The sequence below is a fragment of the Opisthocomus hoazin genome, chromosome 9 (assembly GCF_030867145.1).
Source record: "Opisthocomus hoazin isolate bOpiHoa1 chromosome 9, bOpiHoa1.hap1, whole genome shotgun sequence".
Classification (NCBI taxonomy): Eukaryota; Metazoa; Chordata; class Aves; order Opisthocomiformes; family Opisthocomidae; genus Opisthocomus; species Opisthocomus hoazin.
This window is the reverse complement of record NC_134422.1, coordinates 34,558,847-34,583,196: the sequence shown is the minus strand read 5'-3', so window position 1 is coordinate 34,583,196 and position 24,350 is coordinate 34,558,847. Positions and strand designations below refer to the sequence as shown.

Here is a 24,350-nt window from a genome sequence, read left to right as displayed (position 1 = left end):
GCCTAGGTACTTTGAGGATGATCTCAGCCTTACCAGATGGCGTACTTGAGTGTACATGCTCCTCTCTCGAGGGGGACCAGAGCTCATCAAACAAGTCCGTAACTGTTTTCAGAACTCATATTTGTTACAGTCCTTAGTGCAATCAGCAGTCCCCTCTGCTGTCATTGCTTCTCTCTGTACATGCAGTTTACTCTTTCCTTTCACCTCTATCTGGTTTCTTTAGAATACTTACCACTAGCTTGAAAAATTCAATGATCAGTTGAATAATAACAGTGTTTAAGCTATGCTAGTGCTCTGAAATTTTTGTGGGGTCTGATCCAGCAATGCCATTCCCAGTGGATTTGATGTGTTATATTGAATTCAATCAGTGAGAACCCCAGGACCAATCTCCTGGAGGAAAGGGAAGATGAAGGAAGCTGAACAATTAGATCAGCTCCTGAGATTTTCGTTTATATATATTTTTTAACTCCTTCATTTAGTTTTCCTGGATGGTTAGGTTTAATTGGGACATTCAAAAGTATTAAAAAAAACTAATTCCCAATCAGCAATGCCAGGAAGATGTATGCAACTGTCTTCTTCCCAGCCATTCCCTGTGAACTCAGGGAAGTCGGACTGGCCTGGCAAGTGGCCTAACTCTTTGCTGTTGATGACACCTCTCCAGCAGAAGCGGTGTGTGGGCAGATGGGTAGTTTCATCATGGGGAGGAGGAGTAGGAGGCATGTATCACCTTTTGTTTAAGCACAAGCATCTTTTTGGAATGCTATCCATTTTATCAGTTAGGACTTGAACAATGAGCAGCTAGGAGAGGCTGGATATTGTAATTAACACAAGTGGAGGCAGGCTGCTGCATCTGCCTGCCTGCCTGGAGAAGAATAACCTGTTGAATTTGCTGGGAGCTATTGCTGTGAGGACAAGAGCTACGGTTACTGGGATTGCAGCATCCACAAGTGGATGAAGTAGCTGCTTCAGAGCTATGCTGTGGGGAAGAGACAGAGGCTTGGATATTGGACACTGGACGTGCGTTTGGGTTAGAGCCTCTGCTTTTGCCTCCTAAGCCTGGGGAGGAAGAATACACATCCTGTTCACTTTTGGTTGGGTCAGCCAAGGATGGCTGCACTCTCTCAGCACTTGAGGATCCTGCTGTGGAAGAACTGGCTGAGTGTCAAGAGGCAGCCGGTAAGTGTGAAAACAAAGTAGTAGAGGAGGGGGAACCTGGAAATCACAAGAGCTGAGGTGCAAAGGGGGCACTGCAGGAGAGAAAGGTCACAGTATTAAAACAGAAATATTATGAAGGCTGGTGATAGAGGCAGAGTGAAGGAAGGGAGGAATGTCATGGGAGTGGAGCTGGGTCTTTTTAAGCCAAAGAGATTTGGTCTTGTGTTTCAGCTTATGCATGAAGGCTCAGGAGTCCTGAGTGAGTACCACGGATGCTACTGTTCCCACAGGGCAGTGGTCCGTGCAAACAAAACCATGCACAAACTCATGGGCAGACTTGAATGAAGGCTGCAGTTCTGTACCTGCTCCCATGTAAGCAGACCCCATGGTCGGCGTACAGCCTCTAAGGAGTCCCTGGGATTTGGAGGTGATGGGGGGTACCCTTATATAGAGCCATTTGTAGAGGGTGGACAAAGAAAAAAGTAGCTCTGAGAGATGCAGGTAAGACAAATTTCCAGTGCAGTCTAATGTGTTGCAAATCAAACACCCCAAATGGTCTTTCTTTCCAAAAGATAAACCGTTGCCAGCAATGTCCAGAGAGCAATCTGAATTGCAGCAGCATCAGGGAGGCAAATGTTCCTTTGGGTGGCATTACCTGTCAGGCAGAGCCTGCCCAGGAGTTTTGTCCCAGTCCCTTTCACTAGAGCCGCACTGTAATTTCAGCAGGAGCATGCTGCAGTGCATGGACTTGTATTGCAACCTGTTCTCTTGCTAGTAATCCAGATGTGATAGTTTTTAAATTTGCTTTGGTTGAATGGAAGCCTTGGCAGGTGCAGAAAAGGCTGACAGAAGAGAAATGGCCATGGAGGGTGTGATACAAGGATGGAGTGAAAGGCCTCATATCTCTGCGTGCTTCTGCAAGATCTGTTCTTGCCTGCCCTGTCCTGCCTCTCGGTTTTGGAGCCTAATTCAGAGAGGTGCTGAGTTCATCTGATTGCTTGTGATCTTCCGTAGGAGCTGTGGACTGGCTGTGTACCTTAGAGTATCCTTCACTGCTGCAAAGGATACAGGAGACTTTTTCTGAGATGCAGAGAAATCCCCGTAAATTACTCTAATTTCTCGAGAGAAATTGAAACAGCCTTGTTAAAAGTAGAAGGCTTGAGTGTTTTTCAGCTCTTATGTACCCACAGTAAATGCTAGCCTAAGCCCTACCTGTACTTCTGACCATACAGTCTGTCTTGCTTTAATTCTGGTTTCCTGTGGAGTTGAAATATCAATTCCGCAGAATTGAAGTGTCAATTAAAATAAAAATCTATCCACTACTGATTATTTTATGGCAGGCATTCCCTGCAACCATCCTTCATTTCCCTCTTTTGCTCCAAATTAGGGAGCTTTCTCTGTCTGGATAAACCCACATCTCTGCTCCCAAACACATCCGGATTTCTCTGTCCTTCTGCTTGCATTGTTTTTACCTGTGTAATCTGACTTCACTTACAGACCAGGCTTTTAGAAAGCGTTTTTTTTTTAGTGTGCTTGTTTTGTAAGGGAAGGGTTCTGTTGTGCTTCTCAGCTTCTGATGATGAGGGAAGGTGGTTGCTGTCGCTGCAGTGGTGCCGGTTGCCTTCACTGGGCAGACTGGTATGTCACAGCATGGGCTGACGCCAGGCAGCTCCCGTCCTTCCCCTGCAGACTGAAGTGCTTTCCTGCTCTGTTTATCAGCCTCTCCAGGGCTGGCAAACACACTCGCTTCTGCCTTTTGCTTTACGTTTTATTTCCTCTGAGCTCTCTGCAGAGCGCCTGGAGACACTGCCTCTACCAGTGCTGCGTGGGGAGAGCTACAGTTTGCTCGAGTGTCAGTTTGTTGAAATCGGCTGAAGCCCTGCATCTGTGGCCAGAGAGTGCCTCGGTACAGGTTATTCCTGCTGAGAAAGGAATGGTCATGAGTTTAGGAGGCAGCCTAAACCTTGCGTTCCAAGAGGAACTGGAGAACTTGGTGCGTCTTGCACTTGTGTTGCTTTCCATCTGTCACTTCTAGGCTGCTTGGTTATTTAAACAGAGGTAGGAGGGAGAGAAAATGTGTCTCCATCCAGAGATACTAAGTAAGGTCTGAGCAATTAAATCTACTTTTAGCAGTGAAATAATCGAGCAACCAAAGGATTATGCAACCTACATCGCAGTGCTTAATGTCCCAACAGCCAAACTGAGGTTGGTTATGGCTCAATTCAAGTCAACACGTTCCACCTGCAATCAGTTTGGCCAGGGTGGCTGTCTTGTTTTTGTTAACTAGAAATGCCTGGCACCGTGGGAATGCTGTTATGTTGCAAATGATGTACCCAGCTACTATTAAATCCAATTAAGTCCAAGGGTGGAGATAGTAAGGGAAGAGCTGTCTGGAAAGCAGGGAGTAAAAGCAGCATTTTAGCTCCAAATGCTACGAAGATTTTCCTGAGTAGACACAATCAGTATTCATTTCTTGCCCCAAGAATATGACATCTCTTGCCCTTGCTTTAGGCAGGCTCTGACTAATATCAGTTTCTGTGCTGTTACCCCATAATTTTACTTTAGCCTACGTGGTACTAAACAAGGAGGATACGTTAATAATACAGTTTGCATGTGAATTAATCAGAGTTAAATAGTGTGTTTGGGGACTGATTGCAGGGAAAGCATGTGATATAAAAAATTATAAAAAGATGTTAGTTTCACTGATGAATCTTGTTATAAATAGCAGTTTTTATATAAAAGGCAGGAAGTGATGTCTGTAGAAGCTAAAATGTTGCTGAATGCTGAAATTATAGGAGTACCCTCTCTGAAGGGATGTGTGGGGAGGTAGCTTGTGGTTTGATGCCTGTCAGTTGCCTATTTTGGGCCATGAATCTCGCTCCTACTTTCATAGCTGTGTCATCTCATCAGGGATGATAGGGATGGAGTTGCTGTAAAACAACCACCTTGAAGCTGAATCGCTCTCCAGGATTTGTTTGTCTGTCTGTTTGTTTGTTTTTATGTTCCAGTAAATGTTACAGGAAATGAAAACACTGTTATGGGCTTGGAATTACTTTGGAAAAGCAGTCTGGGGTAATATGTGCTGATCTGAAAAAAACAGCAACACAATGATGAAAAATGGGATGATTTTGAAGTAAGACATCTTTGCAGTTTCAAAAATTGGCATGAAGATAGCACAGCAATTTTGCAGCACTGAGTAGTTTGAGCTTAACTACTGGTGGATGGAAAGCTCTAATCTAGTAAGCACAGTAGCAAGCTAACCAGCTTGTGCAAAAGCTGTTGATAATTTGAATAATTGCATTTTCCTAGCTTACAGAACTCCAAGGCTTGTAGTTTTAAGACTGACTTTGGGCCTTCTACCTAGATTGGTTTACTGCACTAGGTGATTGGCAGACTGTTTTCTTCATTCTTGTCCATTGAAATGGTCAACCCTCACGTCAGAAGTAAAAGCTCCATAAATATTCATACTTTTTCCACTGTGCTAGACCAATTTTACGTCATCTCTCTTCCATCTCAGCTCATCTATATGGACTGTTACAGTCTGGAAGTGGAAAGAAGCTCATATGAGGGCTCCTGGTGATTGGTGTTCACATGTGACTTCTCCAGCTGATTGGTTACACAGCTCCATAAACCCCTTCCTTCACCATGCTTGAAGTCCATAGCTTGTAAATGACTACTGTGAAAAATCTTTCTGCTCTACTTTGTGGCTGAAGTACTGTTTGTGAAGAACAGTGAAACTTTGGGGGGGGGGGGGGGGAAATGCTATAGACTTGTCAATTTACTTATCAAACACTTAAATTCTGGGGTGTAATCAAATCAAAGTCATCTTTACCCGTCGTTTGATCAGTGCCATGCACTGAAAGTGAAACCAACCTCTCGCACTTCAGCTCTCTTATCTTGTGATCAGTGCATCTTGTACTTCTCAGCATGCTTTTGCTATTACTTAGCAGTGTCTCAGAGCTGTGTAAACACTGTGCCCCCTAATTATCAGCAAGACTGAAACATAGGAAGGCCTGTGTTATTTTCAGGCTTGTTATTTGCTCTTATAATCTTTTGTAGTTTTTCTTCCTGCATAGATAATACTTGGGCTTTAATAGTATGCATACCAAGACAGGTGTGATTTACAATGCATCTTATAACTCATTTAGGGTAGTACTTGTACATTCCAGACAAGCTCTGAGACACATCAATACAACAAACGTAACCGATATATTTTCATTGCTGTTTTATAGGTATGGTCGTTCATTTTAATTTCCTGGCCTGTGGTTGTTTTCATAATCTTGGCCATTATCCGTCTCAAATTCCCTCCAGAACCACAGCCAAACTGTAAGTAACTGGTTTGTTTTTATGTCTTTGGGATTTAGTTCTCATTTCAGTGACTGATGTGTTAATTTGACGTGTTTTGTTACTTTTACAAATTTTGTTCTTATGTAGTTTCCAGTGGAGATTTCCTGGGATGCAGCAGGCTGTAAATAAAATGTCTGTGTACCTCTGAGGTTGTTTCTGTCTATGTTTTTTTTTACTTAGTTTTATAATTAGAAAAAACTTCAACGAACTATCTCATCAAGATGGGCTCAGATACTGCTGTTGTAGACAGCAATATAAATTTACATGATAAATTGAGGGACAAGAGGGTAGCTGGGGGAGATCTTGTTCAGTAGAATGAGTAAGGGTATAGGCTCCAAGTGGGATTATGAAGGTGAGGTAACAAACATGAGGTTGGTCAACATGAAAGATTTTACCTTGTGTGTGCTACCGGCAAAAAGCACATATTTAGGCAGCTTGCTACTAAAGCTCAGCTGATGAGTGAATGTGAAGCATAGTGTAGTAGTAGTGTGAAGTGTAACTTGCTTGGCTTCTGTGACCGGCTGGTGTATGAGAGCCCTTTCTAACAAGTCAAAGAGCAGTAGGTTGGGTGGGTGAATAGCTGTTGGTGGTTAAATGGTTGAAGAGTTTACACAAGGTCGTTTTCACTTGCAAGCCTTGCTTCCTGGGTCAGGAGAACATGTCTGCATCTCAGAGCATGGGTGTGCTTGAACCTGCTCTAAAGAACTTACACTGATTTAGTGGGTACTTATCACAGTCAGAAGAAGCATCCCCCCCATACCTGGCCACATTTGTTCATGAAGTTATATGGTAAAACAGGGCAGCGAGTTTATCCAGTTGGAAGTCTTCTTCCCTTCCACAGTGTTAGTTCTGAGTTGGATCAAATCCCTGATTCTGCTCTCTGTGGCCTCACAAGTGCAGTCCCAAGCGAGGAGAGGGGAGTGGGTGAAAGGGCTGGGGCCCTTTCTTCAGCACTAACTCGCCTTTGTGTTGGGAGAAGCCTATCATGGAGCTGTGCTCTTTGTTATCTACTAATTAGAGGGATTCCTTGCCCTTGTCATTGCAGAGACCCTGAAAGTGTGTGCAAGATTCTTGCTTCATGTTGCACATCTACTCTGCTGAATTGCAACCATGTGCTGCAGCACAAAGCTGTGCAGAGTGCTATTAGTGAGAGCCATAGTTTCGCAGCACAGGGTAGGAATAGGCCTGCAAAAATTACCCTTACTAAAAGATTTGCAGCATCTAATTCATAGAAAAGACACCAACATGGATGACCTGCATCAGCCTGTCATCGACTTGACAAGAACAAAGCCCTGGCTGGGCAATGTTAGATTTTTATATCTGGGACAAGGAGACTGATGCAGGGGAAAAGGAGAGAGAGTTTGGCAGCAGTGAGGACAGGCAGCTGGCTTCCAGAATTTGTAGCTATCAATCAGATGTGTAAAATTTGATTGTGAGGGATCTATACTTGATGACGTGTGTGAGCACTGGAAATGTTTGACCCAGTGACATGTGTGATTCTCTGAACAAAAGTCTTTGTTTCTGTATGATGTGTGAGAAGCGGACACATTGTGACAAATACTGGATAAACAATTAGGATAACGCTTGTCCTAGAGAGCTTGCAGCCTAATCTGACTAAAGGTTTGTGTATCCCATTCTGTAGACAGGGATGGAAAGCCAGAGTAAGTGACTTTCTGAAGGTATCACAGGAAGTCTTTAATGGAGAAGGACATTCTTGATGTGTTAGAGTGGTCTTTTAACCCTAAGCCCATCTCCTGCCAGCAAAAGGCCTCTTTAGGCATGTTGTTATATATTTTAAATTCTCCCAAATTTCTTTGAACTGGTTGGAGCAGGCAAGACAGGACACGTTGTACTTTGTGAAAACCCCAGGTTTTGCCAAGTGTGGAAATGGCAGTCCTCCCACGCTGCTCCATTGGTTGTACTTCCTGTCCCTGATAAATCAGATAAAATGAATGTCAGGAGAGCCAGCTGGATGGTAAAATATGTATTCTTTTGCTCTACATGGCTATTATTCTGAATGTATATTTATTTGGAGCATGTTTGCTCTGGACGGTTGCACCTTTGAATTAATGGATTGGAAGGAATGTTCTTAAGACAGCAAGTTGTGCTTTGCAGGAAAGGGGAAGATTGGGCAGTGTCTTTGGACTAGTGTCCTTTTCTTCCATAGGTGAATTCTATTCTGGGACAAGTCTCAGTAAGTATGTGAATATGTGTCTGTCTGTCTCTCTTAGAAGTGGATGACAGGAAGTCTATTGCAAGAGAGGTTTTATGCTGGAAAATAATGGTGGTATGTTCTTCTGATCCAGATGTTCAGGGACTATCTAAGAATCCCAAGCAGATGGAGAAGAACGTTAACCAGAACATCAAACAGCCAGTTTCTGCTGCTTTTTCTAGTTAAATAAGAATAGCCACTTGATAATTACTCTCTTTTTTGACAATTGGAAATATTTTGCGTGAAAAGCAAAGCAAATCATTTGGGAACTTTCTTTTCTGATAGAAGAAAAAAAAAAGGTGGTGGACACATCTAGGAAAACCATTACAGGAGGGAGGGTTTGTTCATTTTCAATGAAATAAATTCCACTTTATGCTGAGTTCCAGTGCTAGCCTTAAAAGACACAATTGTTATGTAGTGACAAGAAGCTACTTCCAGTTCTGCTGTCAAGAGATTATTGCAGGTAGGCAAAAGTCGGGAAGCACAGAATCCATGGCACAGAGACAGAATAAGCTACTCAGATGCTGGATTTTGAAGCCTTAGAGATAACCCCACAGAAGATCTCGGTCTGTAAGCTTATCTCATGTATTCAGGGCCACAGAAATATCATGAGATCTATTAAAACAGCTCAGATTTGAGACAGTAAGTTCTTCTTAAGGATGTGTAATTATACATTCAATAGACTGAGGATTAGGTAGAGAAATTACCTAGCAAATATCAGTGAAGAATGAACAAGTGGCAAGAGCTTCCTGCAAGAGCAAATTTCTTGCTTTGAATTATGTTGTGTAGCACCTAATGCAATGGGAGTTCATGCCAGACTGAACTCCGAAAGGAAATGGCATGCCAAATAAATGTCACCAGTCAATTGGATGCTCATAGGAGAACTAAGAACTGAGGAAAACAAGGAGCTGAAACTCATCTGATATATAATTTTCTCCACAACCAAAGCATCCAGTACGTGAGAAGAAAAAAACCACCTCTCTTTTTTCTTCCAGGTATCTGTTTGATGATGTATTTCCAGGTCAGCAGAGATTATTGTCAGGAGAAATTACAGAATCACAGAATCACAGAATAGTAGGGGTTGGAAGGGACCTCTGTGGGTCATCTAGTCCAACCCCCCTGCCGAAGCAGGGTCACTTGAATATCTCCAGAGAAGGAGACTCCACAACCTCCCTGGGCAGCCTGTTCCAGTGCTCCGTCACCCTCAGAGGGAAGAAGTTCTTCCTCATGTTCAGACGGAACTTCTTATGCTTCAGTTTGTGCCCATTGCCCCTTGTCCTGTCACTGGGCATCACTGAAAAGAGCTTGGCCCCATCCTCCTGACACCCACCCTTCAGATATTTGTAGGCATTTATAAGGTCCCCTCGCAGCCTTCTCTTCTTCAGGCTGAACAAGCCCAGTTCCCTCAACCTCTCCTCGTAGGGGAGATGCTCCAGTCCCCTCACCATCCTCGTAGCCCTCCACTGGACTCTCTCCAGTAGCTCTTCATCTTTCTTGAACTGGGGAGCCCAGAACTGGACACAGTACTCCAGATGAGGCCTCACCAGGGCAGTGTAGAGGGGAAGGAGAACCTCCCTCGTCCTGCTGGCCACACTCTTCTTGATGCACCCCAGGATCCCATTGGCTTTCTTGGCAATTTCTCTTTCTCTGTGTACCCAGTTCCTGTGATGATCTGAGTCTAAGCACACAAAATCCCCATCCAACTTACTATGCACATCACAGTTGTGGCTTTTGACCTTTTCGTTACAGTCCTTGTGTTTGCTAAAAGGTATTGGGATGTGTTTTGTGGCATACATGTGGAACAGGCAGCTCTGGATTGGAAGCCTACAGTGTGAAAGCCAGTGGGTTTGATGGTGTCTTCTAGTTTTTGCGTGCCTGTATCACCTGTTTTATAGAGTGAGTAGGGACAAAGTCCCTTTCCATCACTGCAGGTTTTTGCCAGGTATGGGAATTGTGTATGAGATACAATCTGTCCCTCAGGGCTCAACCCACTCAGTCTACAGAGAAGCCCGATTACACTCCTTGCTTTAACTAGCACTGTCACACCCTGTCACACCCTCCCCCCCTGCTTTCTTCTTCTTCTGTTCTCCTTCTCTCCCCTGCTGTCAGTTTGACCTCATCATTATTCTCCGTAGAAGCTCTCTTGGGTGTGGTTAGTTGTCCACTTGTTCACAAATCCTGCTTTTCAGTGCTATGGAGATGATGTTGTAGAAAAACCTTGCTCTCCTAGTAGACCCAGGGCTCTGCTCCCCCTGGCTTTCTAAGGGACAGCCAGTGGGCTACAAAAGCCGTGCCTCATTCACAGATTCTTATCCTTCTTCACTCAAAGAAGCCATGCTCTTGGGTCTGGTCTTAAAATCCACCGAATTCTTTCTGCCAGGGAATTCACTGCCTGAACTCTTCTCAGTGAAGCACACTTTACTTTTCACCTCTGCCCAGAATTTCCACCCAGATTTCATCACCCCATTGGAGGTGCCTGCAGGATGTACTGCATTCACTTGGGGATATTTGTAATATCCCCAGACAGACTCGGTGACAGAGTGCTCTGCAAGGCTGCTGTTTGCAGCCAGTATTCTGGGCGAATATTGTAATAGTTGAGCACTAGACTGTTTGTCAGCACCAGCATAGCTGTTTAGGTCTAGTTTAGAGCCAGAGCTGTGTGGCACAACACATAGGAGCAGATACTCATACTCGTGCTCTCATTCTTGGCTCCAGTGCTCCTGGGAGAGGACTCAGGATAGTAGGGTCTGTGAGCTATGCTCCATTCAGTCTTACTGTGATCAGTAGCTAGGATTTGAACGGGTCCAGAATTGGTTGAAAAAATCAGTGTGAATCACGGAGCAGGGATCTGAGATGCCATAGGAAGAGAGGCTGTGGTTTGTTGTACCTGCAGATGGACCTTCCTGTGGTGAGCACTGTTCCACGTTAGAGGTAACTGATGCTTCAGTTATCCTGGTCAAGGCAGTGTCAGAAAGAAACAGGATGCTCTGTATCACTTAAAAGAAAAGGATGAATGCAGATAGCATGCCCTTTCCCAGTGTCATGGGAAAGGGGATAAGGCAGCTGATTGTGATGGGCGCCAGATGTTTGTTCTGTCCTCATCACCTCCTGCCTGTCTCTGCCCCTCTGGCTGTTGCAGCACTGTGCTGGTAGATGAGTTCAGGGGGTTTCTGCCCTGTGGGTCTGTGTAACTAAGGACCTCAAACCACTTTTAGCTCTGACAATCAGTTCTCTGCCTCAATCCCAGCATGTTGTCCTGATGGAAAAAACCTTACTACACTAACTTTGTCCCACAGTTAACAGAGGAAGACTTTGAGCTGGATTAATTCTCCATGTGATTGATGGCTGTGGCTGCCAGGACATGTGTGAGGGCAGATGGCATGGAGCAAGGTGGGCCACAGCAATATGCTTCCTCTGAGACACCGTCCTGGAGATGAGAAAGCTCTGAAAAGATGCTTGCACTTGAAAGGAATTTGTTTCATATTTGGAAGGACATGAACTCATCTCTTTTCCCAGTAGTGTGGAAAAATTACTAGGTTCCCCTGCTAATTACAGGGAGTTTAGCTGATGGCTCAGTTACACAGGCTGTTCCATTCATTTGGATAAGTCATGGGTATTTATGCAAGGCATAATCCGCCCCAAGGGGTCAGCCTACTCTGTATTACAGACAAGCACACACCGGACTTCCACCTCTCCTTCACCATTTGCCCTCCGCTTCTTTTCTGTCAGTTTTCTCCCCTTTTCTAGACAACCCAACACCAGATTTTTTTGTCCATGCTCAACTGCAGTGTGATTAGCAAAATAGCCTCATCAGGTCCCACCTTGCTCTCGTATGAACTTTGTTTTGTTTCATTCTGTTGTGCTGCTGTTGTGCCACGGAGCAGACTGCCATATAATGATCTGTTTCCTTGAAACAGTGCTGAAGGGGGGTGTGAATTACATTAATTATCCCTATATTTGCTGGAATAAACATATACATTGATCTCCTTACACAAGCAGTGCACAACCATATGGTTCCCTGCAACTTGCCCAAGCTTCCACTTCGCTCAGAGACCCATAGCCTGAACAGAGTGCTGTGATGTTTGTAATGCCTCCCTTTTCATAAATCTGCACGCCTCCTTTTCTTTCCACGGAGTGTTCTGTCTTGTGAGGTGTGACTGAAGGGTCTTTAGAGCTGAAGACAGGAACTCCCGAGTTACCTCCCCACTGAATTACAACAGGGCCTTGAGGCAGTCACTTGATTCTAATTGACTTCCTGAAGCATCTGAATCCAGATGCTGCGACCTAGGAGTGCAGAAGTATTTTTCCAGAGGTGCTGAGCAGTTTGGCTTGCACTGAAATCAGCAGTTGTGGATGTCTGTTTTCTGGAAAGGTCAATTCTGTTTAAAGAATCTAAACCTGGACTCCAGAGACTACCTGGAGGCACTCAGCGTTGAACAACATCGTTGAGTTAGTAAGCACAACTTTTGTGCAGACTCTTTTTCTAGAATCTAGACAGGGATTTAGGCTTTTAGGTTCCAGCTTCCAGCTGGGAAATGTTCCGACTATCTTCTTATGTCCTGTTTGTGCAGTGCCCTGCTGCTCGACATACAAGAGCAAGTTGGCTGTATTACAAGACCAAGTTAGCCTTGTCTGCTTTAAATATTGCTTTAAAAAGCCTTGTAGGAAAAGGGCTAGTGTACAGTTCCCACTCTCTCTTGGTGTGTTTGTGCTTCAGGCAGTGGAGCATCCCTCCACAACACAGTCAACCTCCTGTGTGATCCCTCCCCATCAGCTCTGTCATTTCCCCATCTTGACCTGAATTTTAAATACCTCTTAGAAGGTTTCCATCTTCCCTCCTTTGTTCTTTGTGTTTGGTATGGAGGTTTTTTCTCCTCCCTTTACACCTGCTTTTTCTCCCACTCCATTGCAATTTTTATGCTCTCTGGCCTTTATGATCTATCTATCTATCTATCTATCTATCTATCTATCTATCTATCTATCTATCTATCTCCCTGATCAGTACGTGAACCGAATACGTTCAGATTCAAGTGTTGATTTTTAATTTATTAAATAAGGGGGTGCAAGGGGAAGGTCTGTGGGTGAGCAAAACTAGCTTGCCTAGTCTTAATAAGCATAGAAGTAGACGCCGTCTGCTCTGGGCTGGTCGTCTCATTTGCAGAGCCTGAAATGCTTGAGGGAAGAATTAGGCAATGAAATGCTTCCTCCATTGAGGCCACCAACACAGGGAGGAGTCTTGTAGCGAGTTGTTTGCTGCTTCAATCTCACTCTCACAGGCAGACAACAGAGGACATTGTGTTATTGGGACACTTGAGAAAACAAGGGTGCTATTGCTGTGAAGATGAAAAACACAAGCTCTCAAATCTCACCCAGCCACATTGGGCATCTTGAACAGAGTTATCTGGGGTCCTGATGAGCTTTCATTTCAAAAAACAGTGAGCCAAGTACTGGTTGTATGACTCAAAAATCAGGGTAGGCTGTGTGGTACACAGGTGAACTGGTGTATAACTGGTATATGTAGTAGCTGCTCACAACATCTTTTTGTTACCTAATGATTTATGTGGGGGAAATAAAAAAAAAAATTCAAATTAGACTTGAGGGAAAGAGGGCCAAGAATGACACTGCTTAAAGCATAATAGGAAGGCAGAGGGGGAATATGTGTGCTCCAGGGACAGCGAGACTTGGACTAACACCAGATTGTCATGACTAACCTGTGTGCAGGACCCAGCTGGCAGGTTTCCCCACGCTGCGTGCCATCCGGACCTGTGCCAGTACTGGTGCCGGGATGTGCAGGCGGCAGTAGGTTGCACCACGTATGTTTGAGCTTACTGTGTGCTTCCTTGCAGCATGAACCTACCCTAACACACAGCAGTGATGGAGGCTTGAGGAGGAACACAAATTACACAATAGATACGGAGGCTGTTTGGTGTCTTGAGGCTTCGGGGTGAATCTCTTCTTTCAGTGCTGTCTGCTCACCAGGTGAAATTGCGGAGGTAAATGGCAGTTCTGCTGGCTGGGCAAAAATAGGGTGAAAGAAATCGCCTGCTAGCTCCAGAGTGGTTTTTAAGAATCGGCTTTGTGATACAAAAGGCAACAGGGTAAGGGCGGTGGGAGTGTAATACCAAACCATTAGCTCTGATCTGGCACAGCTCTTAAGTACGTGTTTAACCTGAAGTCTGAGTAATCCTGTTAAAATCAGTAGGGCTAATCACTGCTGTGGGATGGGCTTTGGACACACTGAACAAGCTTTGGGCTGTACTGCTGGGAACTGTAACACTTGCTGTCCTGGTCCTATTTTTTTTTTTTTGCAACAAGTGTGGGACTGGTATGGGCATTGATCTTGCAGGTATGCAAAAAGTAAAGGAAAGACTCAGCGGGTCCTGCTCCCACGAAAGACCTAATTCTCAGGTAACTCTGAACATGTCACATCAATACAAGTGCCATGGCAATTAAATATTCTCTTTTTACAGGTGAAGGCAAAGGCCAGCCTGCTATTTCGACTGTTCTTCACACGTGTGGGGAAAAACAAAACAAAAAACAAAACACCAAAAAAAACCCCAAACAAAAAACAACAAAAGAACACCAAAACACACAACACCAAAAAAAAAAAAAAAAAAAAAGCCAAAAAAACTACCAAAACCCAAAAAAACCCTGCTTCAAAATTAATCTTGTTCCATAGGTTTGATGATTGTGTTTAGTTTTTGGAGAGAGATCAAAAGTCCTAGCATTATCATAAAGCTTTCCACAAAATATATGCAGTGTATGTTGTTATTCATAAATAGATGTGAACACAGCTGGAAATGGGCAGTTGTATGTGGCTGAAGAGAAACAATTATCATCATTATGGTATGAAACAGGCATGTTTATCTTTCTAAGTCTGCAAAGGAATAAAGTTTAAAGCAATCCTGTGTGACTATGGGAAAGACTAGAAAGGAAGTGAGAAGGTTGTGTCTACACAATATAGTTAAACATTGTGCTTAGAAAGTTGGGAGGAGATCACCATAGCAGTAAATGTTTTCATTATATGTTTTGTGATGCTTTAGATAAATATAAATCACAGCTGATTAACAGTTAGAATTGCCACTCTGGGTTAGACCCCCTGCTGGACACCCCAAGTGTTCCCTTCACTACATAAATCTCCAAAGGTTTAAGGTTTCTTCAGCCAGAAGCTGAAGGGGTTGAATAAAAGTGATTGTGTTTAGTAGCCACTCACAAATCTATTTTTGTGAATTTGTCTAATTCTTTTTAAAATGAATGTCTAATTTTCAGCACGCACCACACTGTGGCAGTGACTTCCACGACATTTTGATATCTGTTAAAAAAAAGGTACTTTCTGTCCCTTGTGCCTGCTGCCTCATGATCTCATTGTGTTCCTTTATCCCTGTGTTGTGAGGGATGATCGTGTACACGCCCTTTTCATCACTCCTCATGAGTTTATTTCTCTATCAAATCACTTTTTGGCCATCTTTTTTGCTGGAAAGTTCCACTTATTAAGTCTCTTTGTAGGATTTAGCAATGACAATGCGTTTTCAATTAAACACAATACTTCTTAATGAAGTCATTTGCTCATTAATGCCTTCAATTCACTAGTGGGGGAGCTGAGATTTGTATGGATTTTTTATGAACTGTGGAAGGAATATCGAAGGAATTAATGCGTAAGTTATATGCAGTATCAGAGTGTGTGAGATCTGAAGCCAAGAGAATTTTTTCACGCCCAGGGAGGGGTAGTGATACGACATTAACTATGAGTGGGTAGAAAACAGAAAAACTCAGCATGCGTTTTTAAATTAGTGGTAAAGGAGGAAGAAAATACTGCTCATGTACCTAAATTTATTTAAGAAGTAGCCATTCATAATGGAAATCCTGTATCTTTGGTATGAATAAAATAGAAAATAGAATTTGTCTGTTTTTGCAGGAGAGATGGCAGAGCTAGGTAGGAAGCTCTGAAACCGGAAATACAGTGTGGGCAGTAAAGGGAGGAGGAATGCATGGATGATATCTCGAAAGCAAAAGATGTGGTCTGTGTAGCTCCACTATATTCAAGGGCCTTGGCGTGTTCAGATGGTGGGGCTGCAATGTGGTTAGTTGTCTCTCAGAGTAGCAGAGCTGAGTCTGGGGAATCGAGGGAAAGGAAGATAGTTAGCACACTGAGTGAACTGGTGGCTAATTTAAAATAGAGACCACTGGCTGCTGTACACCAGAGTGTAACCTGTACCGAATGTGGATGTGGTCCTATCTTTATACCCGTTTCATGCACAGTAGTAATACTAAATGCAAGAAGTGACAACGTGAAAATACTACTAACTTATTTTCCTTTGCTCTGGTGTGGAGAATAATGGCTGCTATCCTCCCAGCACTTGCCTTCTTTGGGGCAGGCAGCCTCACTGCCACGGGCTGAAGGGGGTGACACTGGGGGCTGCGTTGATGGTGCTGTGCCTGCGGTCCGCTGAAACTCCCAATTCCTTGAAATTAATGGTTGGACTGAGCTAATGCAAAGGCCTGAAGCTTCAGTGCGGTGAAAGCAGCAAAATCAATGTGGCAACGTAAAACATGGTCCATTTAGATTTAAACATTTCAGTCAATTTCAATTAATCTTATAGATCGTAGTGAAATAGTAATTTTCATCTTTCTTGCATGACATTTATTACTACCCTGACATTTTTCATCGTTATTATACCAAGCACCTTTACCTGAAGAAAACAAAATGTTTTGCTCGTGTTGAAGGGAAATATGCTGGAATTTACAACATTCAGGAAAGTGAGAGAAATTCATTTTCTTCATTTTATTCTGAATGAGAGCAAATGTGGAAATGGCCAGAATTTCCAGTGGCATGCGTGTATTTATTCTATGTGTCTTGTATTTATTGTTACTGCTGTGCGTGCCTTCTTTCTTTTCAGCTCTTGGAGGTGTGGCTGGCCTAGGTAGATGCTACTGAGCAGGGAGAACCAGCCAGCCCGTGCAGTGCTGAGCCCTTGGCCTCTTCTGCCCTTTGCGATTCCTGTCTTGTTTTTCTCAGATTTGGTGCCTTTCTTTCAGTGGTGACAGAAAACCAAAGCTCGTAGTGAAAGGGGACAGTAAAAGACTCTGCACTCGGGATTGTGCTGGTGGCAAGACCAGCAGCCAGTCTTTACTGTCAGGATACGGATCTGGGCTCCGGTGTTGGCTGCAAAGAAGTCAATTTCACAAGAAATGTGCCAGTGACCTCTCAGCTCAGGCATGGGGCAGCAGTGGGTGCAGTGACCTCTCGCTCTTGGCTCATAGGCAATGTAGTGAGACCCTCTAAAGGTAATCGTAGTTTTAAATTAAGAGATTTAAAGCTGAAGACAGTGAGGACCATGCAAAATGATGTCGTGTTGTGGATCTGCTGTATTGTGTGATGTAACATCATAAAGTTGGGGACTACAGGGCTAGGGGAATCCATATTCCTTGGATATGGCATTGCCATAGACTTCAGCTGGAGAAAAAGCTGCCTTCTGCAGCATGTGTAAGACTGAAAGGATTCCCAATGATGGAAATACTACAAAAGTTGCTAATGGTGATAAGTGTTATGTTTCAGGTTGCAAAACTATTCCCGTCGAAAGATTGTCCTTTAAAATTTGCAGAGCGTTTATGACTTTCCTTCAATAATGTTTCATGTTGTGTGCTAATGTGGTTGACGTGCTGGATAAATCTCAGCCAAGGGAGAGACAGGTAGTTACGAATGTCTCCTGAAACACTGAAGGGAGGCAGGAGCCAGCTTCCTACCCAGCCATCCTTGCAGGGGTGTACAGGGCTGACACAGGTAATGAATTTGTTTGTGTGGGCAGAGCAGCCATGTGGCTCCATGAAATCACGTCTCCTTACCACGAACAAGCGGATGGAGAGCGGCCAGATGAAGCAGATTCATTAATCTCTTGACTCACCTTCTCATCAGTAAATTCCTTCCTTTGCAGGGTAAGAGGGAGTTACAAGCAAGAACTCTGAGGCTACGCTATGTTTGTCTGGGGCTTGGACTCCTGAATCAGCCATGCTTCCTGCATGGTGCCTTATGCTCTGGCTCTGCTCTGATCTCAGGCACATTGGCCAGAGGCAGCGTCAGAAGCTGAGCTTCCTGTGACTGCACTGCTCAGCTTCTATTAATTTAAGTTGTTGGCCTCTGTGCCCCTGAAGGGCGTGATTTTGAAGGCTGTATGAACAGGGGAACAAGTGCTTGGTGGTTCTGATGGTGGCGAGATTGACTGCTTGCTATTTGCATGTGACAGACCTGTCACACCAGCATGGCCACCCTGTGCTGGGCTTGGTGGGGTGAGCACATAAAGAAGACAGCGTGCATGGTGTGGCTTCTTCAGCACCATCAGCTTGCCATACAAGAAAGCAAGGGTAGGATTCATCTCCCAGCGGTACGTGTCTGTGGAAGGGGTGCCTGCATCTGAACCAGCTCTTTAAACTTTCTTTGGAGTTGATGGAGAGCTCATCAATGCAGGTGGCAGAGCCAACATGACAGTTCATTTCACCCTGACAGATAAGCATTGTGTTATGTTTGTGTATTTGACACAGAGCGCGGTTGTGCTAGATACTCAGGGTTAAGAACCAGTGTAGATCTCAATTATACCAAATGGGAATTTGGCAAAGACATTTTTGAGATTTTTCTGTGTCATGGTCTTTCTCAAAAAACTTCCTTAATTCTCTAACTGCTGTCAGAGTCCAGGCCTACTCCAGAAAAGTCCTCTCTGGCATTGCCACTGCTTTTGTGCCAAGAACATCGTGGAGTTATACTGGTTCATGCCTGCAGTCACTCAGTGATGGATTAGGCCCCATGGTTGTATCCAGGTGCCAGCAAACTGCTCAACATCTCATGCAAATTGGCAGAGCCTCATTGAATACCTCAATCACATGGGGCCAATGATGTCTTCACAGGCATCCTGCCACCACCATGAGTAGCAGCACTTCCAAACTTCAAGTCATTAATTCTGCCTCTTTGTTTTTTGGGCTGCTGTTTCAAAAGAAAAGAAAAGAAAGAGCTGGTACCATCACCATGTTCTCACACTGTACACCTTGCTTGTGATACAGCAACTGATTGTTTAATTGTCAACTTAGTTCAAAGTGTACCACCTTTGAGTCCAATTTTAAAATTTGTTATTGCTACTTATATCTCATGTCCTCATCTGCTCTGGATGCAGCAGGATCTCTTGCATAATTGTCTCTGTAAACATCTCGCATCTCTCCAGAGAAGACCAGTGCTCCTCAAGCTCCCAGCCCCATCCTTGTGTTCCCCAGTCTGCTGTCCGGTTAGGAGTTACACAGCATTAGCTGCTCCAGGACTCCTGAGAGACATGAGCTTAGTTCCTGGCCCTGGTTGTTGCTGGTAGATGTGGATGACTATGGGGGCTGTAGCTGTTTCCCTCCTAGCTCCTACCTGTCTCACTTCTTTGTGGTTATGCTCTCCATCCTGAACTGAACCTCATGGCTTTCCGGGTCTTTGAAGCTGCATTTTGGTAGAGGCGCTGATAAAGTGAGGTCAGTGGTGTGCATTTTTGGACTGGGATGTGAGTCCTGCATAGGAATGAGGGTGCGGAAGATCAGAAGGAAGATGAGAGAAAAATGCCAGTGTGCGCAAAATGCCATTTTGCAGGGTTGTAATTGGTGATCTCAAAGGGCAAATGTCCCAGGCATGGCAGGGAATATTCACATGAAAATGCTTCCAGATTAAAATGCCCTACTTGGTAGTTTCCCTTGTGGGCAGCAGACTTAATTACACTTCAAAACCTTCAGAGTGGCATATGTTTGCTCCTTTGGCCCCAACACCAGAAGGGCTGTTGCTATCTGGCCCGAAGCAGCAGGAACTCCCATGCTAAACCACAAGTTGTTGCATTTTGACCCCAAAATGCAGTGCATCCTCATGGACTGAGACCAACTGTGCTGAGGAAAATTCAGGAAAGTCCAGTCTCCTTCAACGAGACGAACCGCAGCGTACTCCACCTAGCACTGCCATCCCTTTAGAAACATCTGTTGTTCTGACCACTGCTGTAATTAATAAATGTAGTACAAATGTAGTACGGTGTCCTTATTGGAGGGTTTAGAGATAAAGCTGTGCCTGGGCAAGAGTCACAGGTCGCCTTCGGAGACTAAAGAGCAAGGTAATCAATTAGAACAGGCCTGCCTGCGGGCCTTCTGGAAATCTGGATCCTTTCCATGGTAGACATAATAGCAATGTCCTTTGCCAGGTAATTTTCCAAATGATTATTTTAAATAATATGTTGCTGTGATCCAGCAAAAGAGTTTCGAGATTTATTAGAGCATTTGTCACTAAGAGGAAAGGCAGCCGGTGAACTCTGCGGGCTGGCAGTAAGCAGGACAGGGCAAGTGGCATATAAAATACTGAAGTCCCTAATTGCTCAAGCCCATTCTGTGCTTGCAGCAATGGGAAACAGGGACATACATCTCACCTCTCAGCACTGGCTGCCAGCATCACAGGTCACCAAGCAGATGGTATGGGAGCTGCTCTGAGATGGCAAGAGACGCGGAGGGGGTGATGGTGATGGATCGCTTCCCTCCCTTCCCTGGGCAGGTTTGCACAGAAAGAAAAGGAGGTTGTCTGGTCCTGGATTCATTGCCCCTTCCTGTGGTAAAAGCTGTGACAGAGCCCTGTTTTAACAACCTGGCTTGAAACTGAAGCTTGTGGCTCTGTGTAGAAACTAATCCAAACAAGCCTTGGAGGACATGCTGTTATGGGTGCTTCAGGTTGCTCTGGCTACGTGCCTGCTTTTATTTTGTTTTAGTTTTTTAAATACAGAATTAGGGTATCATAAACCTAGGGCACTTTTGTCTGTTCTAGCCTGTTTCTTGCATTTTGGAGTAGAGGGGGGAAAATTGTTGTTGCTTTGGGACTGACAGGTATCTTACAAACAAATAGCTGGACTCTTTCTCCCATTAAATAGCCTTTCATGGCTTTGTCAGTGTTGAGGGGGAGCTTCTAGTGGGATTTGGCAGGTTGTGTTGCCAAGGTGGAGTAGAAGAGTCTCAGTGAAACTGAGAATCTGATAGAAATACATGGCAAAAAGTGCACGTCCACATCATAATAATGGCATTTTCTCTCTCCTACTTCCTCCAGGTTATCTTGCACCCCGAAACCTTCCTAGTGCAGGCTTCTTCCCATTCCTGCAAACTGTGCTGTGCGATTCGGATGCCAGATGTAAAGGCACACCGTACACACCAGAAGATCTGCTGCCAAGACTTAATGACATCTCATCTCTCAGACTGTAAGGGAATCTGAATATATCTGGGTGTTACCAGCTGTAAAGCAAAACTTGCTTTGAGGTGGAGGGAGCAGCCATGCGTGTGTGTATGAGTAAGTGTGTCCAGAACAGATATATCTCAGATACCTGTTAGATACAATCTCAGATATCTGAACACTCAGAAATGAGAATATGGGCTGCAATATGGGATACCATAAAAATGTTCATATTAGGGAGAGCTATCAATAATGTGCCAACTGATCAATGTTTGATAGTAGAAGAGAATTTCACTCCCTGAGAAAAATGCTTCTGCTCACCTGGATCAGAGCAAAGAAACTTTTGTTTGCATGATTGTGGGTCAAGTCCTGCAGGGTGTCAGTGGAGAAGACTTCCACCAAGAGCAGCTCAGCGTGCTCATCTGCCACTGTGGCAATCGGCTTAGGGTACTTTGGGTGAAAGTGGCAAATGGTCCCCAGTGGTTCTAGTTTGAGGTACAAGAGCTCTGGAGTGGCTGCTCTTTCAGTAGATCCTCTAGGTGCCAGCCAAAGTGGGTATCCTCTCTGCAAGCCATCAAACGTTAGGGAACAGCTGAAACTGAAGAAACAATTTTTGCCCACAAAAGCATGCAAATTTTGAAGTGTGGTGCTGGCTGGTCATGTATTGTTGGAATGTCAGTTTGTTGAAATTGAAATGTTCAGTGGAGGCATTTCAATTTCATGGATGTTCCAGCTGAAGCCAAGTAGCATTTGCTTTGAGACATGCCAGCCAGGGTTGTTTCTACCTATTGGCTGCCCGCTTCTAGCACGCCCCTGGGGAACATGCCACTTTGAGACCTGGCCGGTTTGTGGAGAGCTGAAAATCTGGGTATCTTGCATACAAGGTCCCTGGTTGCTCATCTTTGATTTCAGGTAAGATGTTGCTCCATAGAGGCTATGTCAGAGCCTCAAGAACCCCCTTGGCCAGAGCTTGAGCATCTGAAGAGCTAAGGTGGGCCCCACGCCTTCCACCAGAGAGCCCATCAGGCAGGATAGGGGATCCTGGCGTTGGTGGCTCCTTAAGGGTCCTCCTTAGTGCAGAGGGACTGGCATTTCCTGGAGCAAGTCTCAATGGTCAGGGTCTTTCCATTGGTTAGGAGTCTGGATGACTAAATATGTGGATGACTGAGGTTACACAAGGTGAATCCTAATCAAATTCAAGGTCACACAGCAGAAGGGGGCAGAGCCACACAGAGACTGGATGCCTGGATTCACAGCTCTTCAGTCATTTCCTCAGTGTCATTTTTTTCCCCTAAGCGTGCTAAACAATGGTTAATTTGGGGCATTGAAATGAAGAAACGGGAACTTCTAGCACCAAAGCTGGAGGTCTTCCATGGGTTTCAATAGCTACAAAGCCTCCTTGCTTTCTGTTTTTGGTTTCAGCACAGCTGTTTAAGAAATAACTGCTTTTTCCTGCCAGCTGAAAATCAAAGGATTTGGCCAAACTATAGCTCAAGTCACATGAGTCATTAATAAGCATCTTGACCACTATTGATGCTAAAAGATGGCTGTGTGAAGTGTCGCACAACTATGTGGGTATGCCTACCCTTATGTGGTCAATGTCAGCCTTAGAAATTTATTGTATTCTACAAGAAAAAAACACCAAGTAGCCACAGCAAACCTAGCAGGATACAGCAGAGTATAAAACCTCTGCAGAAGGTTGACTGGGTAGGGGAAAGCTCCAGAAGCCAACATGAATAGATGTAGCTCTGTCTGAGGAGCAGAATCACCATGGGTGAGTTCGTCACAAAGGCAAAGTATTTGATCTGTGACCCTTCACTGTCTGGATGTATTATTGTGTAATATTCTAGAGTTTGTAGTATTCAGCTAATTCAGACTGGGGTTTTTTTCCCCCTCCCTTTGTGCAGCTCACTGAAGCTGTTGTTAAACTATTTAATAACTTGCCCTAAAACTGCATCTGACCAGTGACTAGGAGAGAAAATGGGCAACGTTCTCATCTTTGATTCTGTTCCTTAGGAGCATTTACCAAGATGCACAAGACATGGTCGCTTAGAGATTTCCCCTAATAAAAGGGAACTAAGTATAAAAACTGAGCTCGACACAAACATCTTCCTTTCTTTTCGCCTGTAGTGAAATGTTTGAGAGGGATGAAGTAAGGTCCTGATATCTTGAAGGATTTCATGTTGGGGGCGTGCAAGCTGCTGTTACAGCTTAGAGCTGTTCAACAGACATCCAGGCCTCTCTGCTCAGTCTGAGTGTATTAACAGTGTCATGAAGTTCTGCACTGTTTCTGCTGCTGAGCATACATTGGTGGAGGACAGACTAGGACTTGATACAATGAGACCTTCTTTCCAGAAGTGGGAATTTTTTAAGGTTAGACCAAATATATATGTCAAGCCTTGCCTGTCCTTGGTGTCCCTGCAGAGCAGGCATGAATGTGTTCTCCTCCATCTGTTTCGTGTCTGAGTGCTGCAGTGTGCTTCCTCAAAATACATGCCAGGCCTCTAGAAGGAACAAGACTTTTGCAGAACCCAGATTTCTACACACCTGCCATGAAATCCAGCTATGGACCCCTTCTGATTCACACAGTAGTTAAGTCTAAGCATAATCATAAAAAGCTCTGTGAGTTGTTACAGATGTCTTTTTTTCTTTTTTCTCCTCCTCTCCCTCCTTTCTTTTTTTTCTTCCTTCCCCCAGTAAGTGGAGGAGCTCATCCAGTATGACAAAGGACAACCAGCCATCACTATGGAGTGCGGAGGTTCCTAAAAGCGGGAACACTTCACTGGGTAGGTTATTCACTGTTGTGCAAAGTTCTGGTCTTTAAAGGCTGATCTTTTGAAGCTCTCTGGACAGAGATGCAATTCTTGGAGCACTGCTGAAATGGTTTATGTGTTTTATACAGGCACGTGACCATGGCCATGACATTAGTGTAAATTCATGGGAATAATTACAAGTAACTGTCTGTAGAAAAGACTTTTGGAATTTGGCCAAGAAACCAGGATTAAATTGTTACACTTCACAGGAGCAATGCAAGATTGCAGACTATTTGGACATTAATTAAAGACCTGGCTATTTATGGAATATTGCCCTTTTTCTGCCCACAAATTGTCCATAAACATCTTATGATTTTTTTCAACTGTATTTCTTATTCACAGTTATCCACCAACTAAGTCGCCTTCAGTGGATATTTATTGTTGATGATGATCTCCTCTCATGTGATTCTCTTTCCTGAAGGAACTTTCAGACTTCAATTTTCCAGAAAATCATTACAATTATTATTTATTGATAGTAATGGCTAGTACTATCTGTAAGCCTTCATGATGGATAGTCCTTTCTCCAAGCTCACGATCAAGTGAATGGTTACAGGTTTGTATTCTGTGACTGTTCTGCCCCAGCCATTCACTGTTCCAATTAGCATTCCTGCCA

The 24,350-nt window shown here is 44.2% G+C and overlaps 1 protein-coding gene across 1 annotated transcript in view; it reads left to right on the top strand.

Annotated features, from left to right (window-relative positions):
* Positions 1 to 1,107: 1,107 nt before the first annotated feature.
* Positions 1,108 to 24,350, top strand: part of ABCA12 (ATP binding cassette subfamily A member 12) — a 91,989-nt gene continuing 68,746 nt past the window's right edge. Inside the window, exons 1-4 of the mRNA XM_075430081.1 lie at positions 1,108 to 1,176; positions 5,388 to 5,481; positions 20,805 to 20,952; positions 23,622 to 23,710. Coding sequence (XP_075286196.1) covers positions 1,108 to 1,176; positions 5,388 to 5,481; positions 20,805 to 20,952; positions 23,622 to 23,710 — 400 coding nt within the window. The remainder of the gene's footprint in view (positions 1,177 to 5,387; positions 5,482 to 20,804; positions 20,953 to 23,621; positions 23,711 to 24,350) is intronic.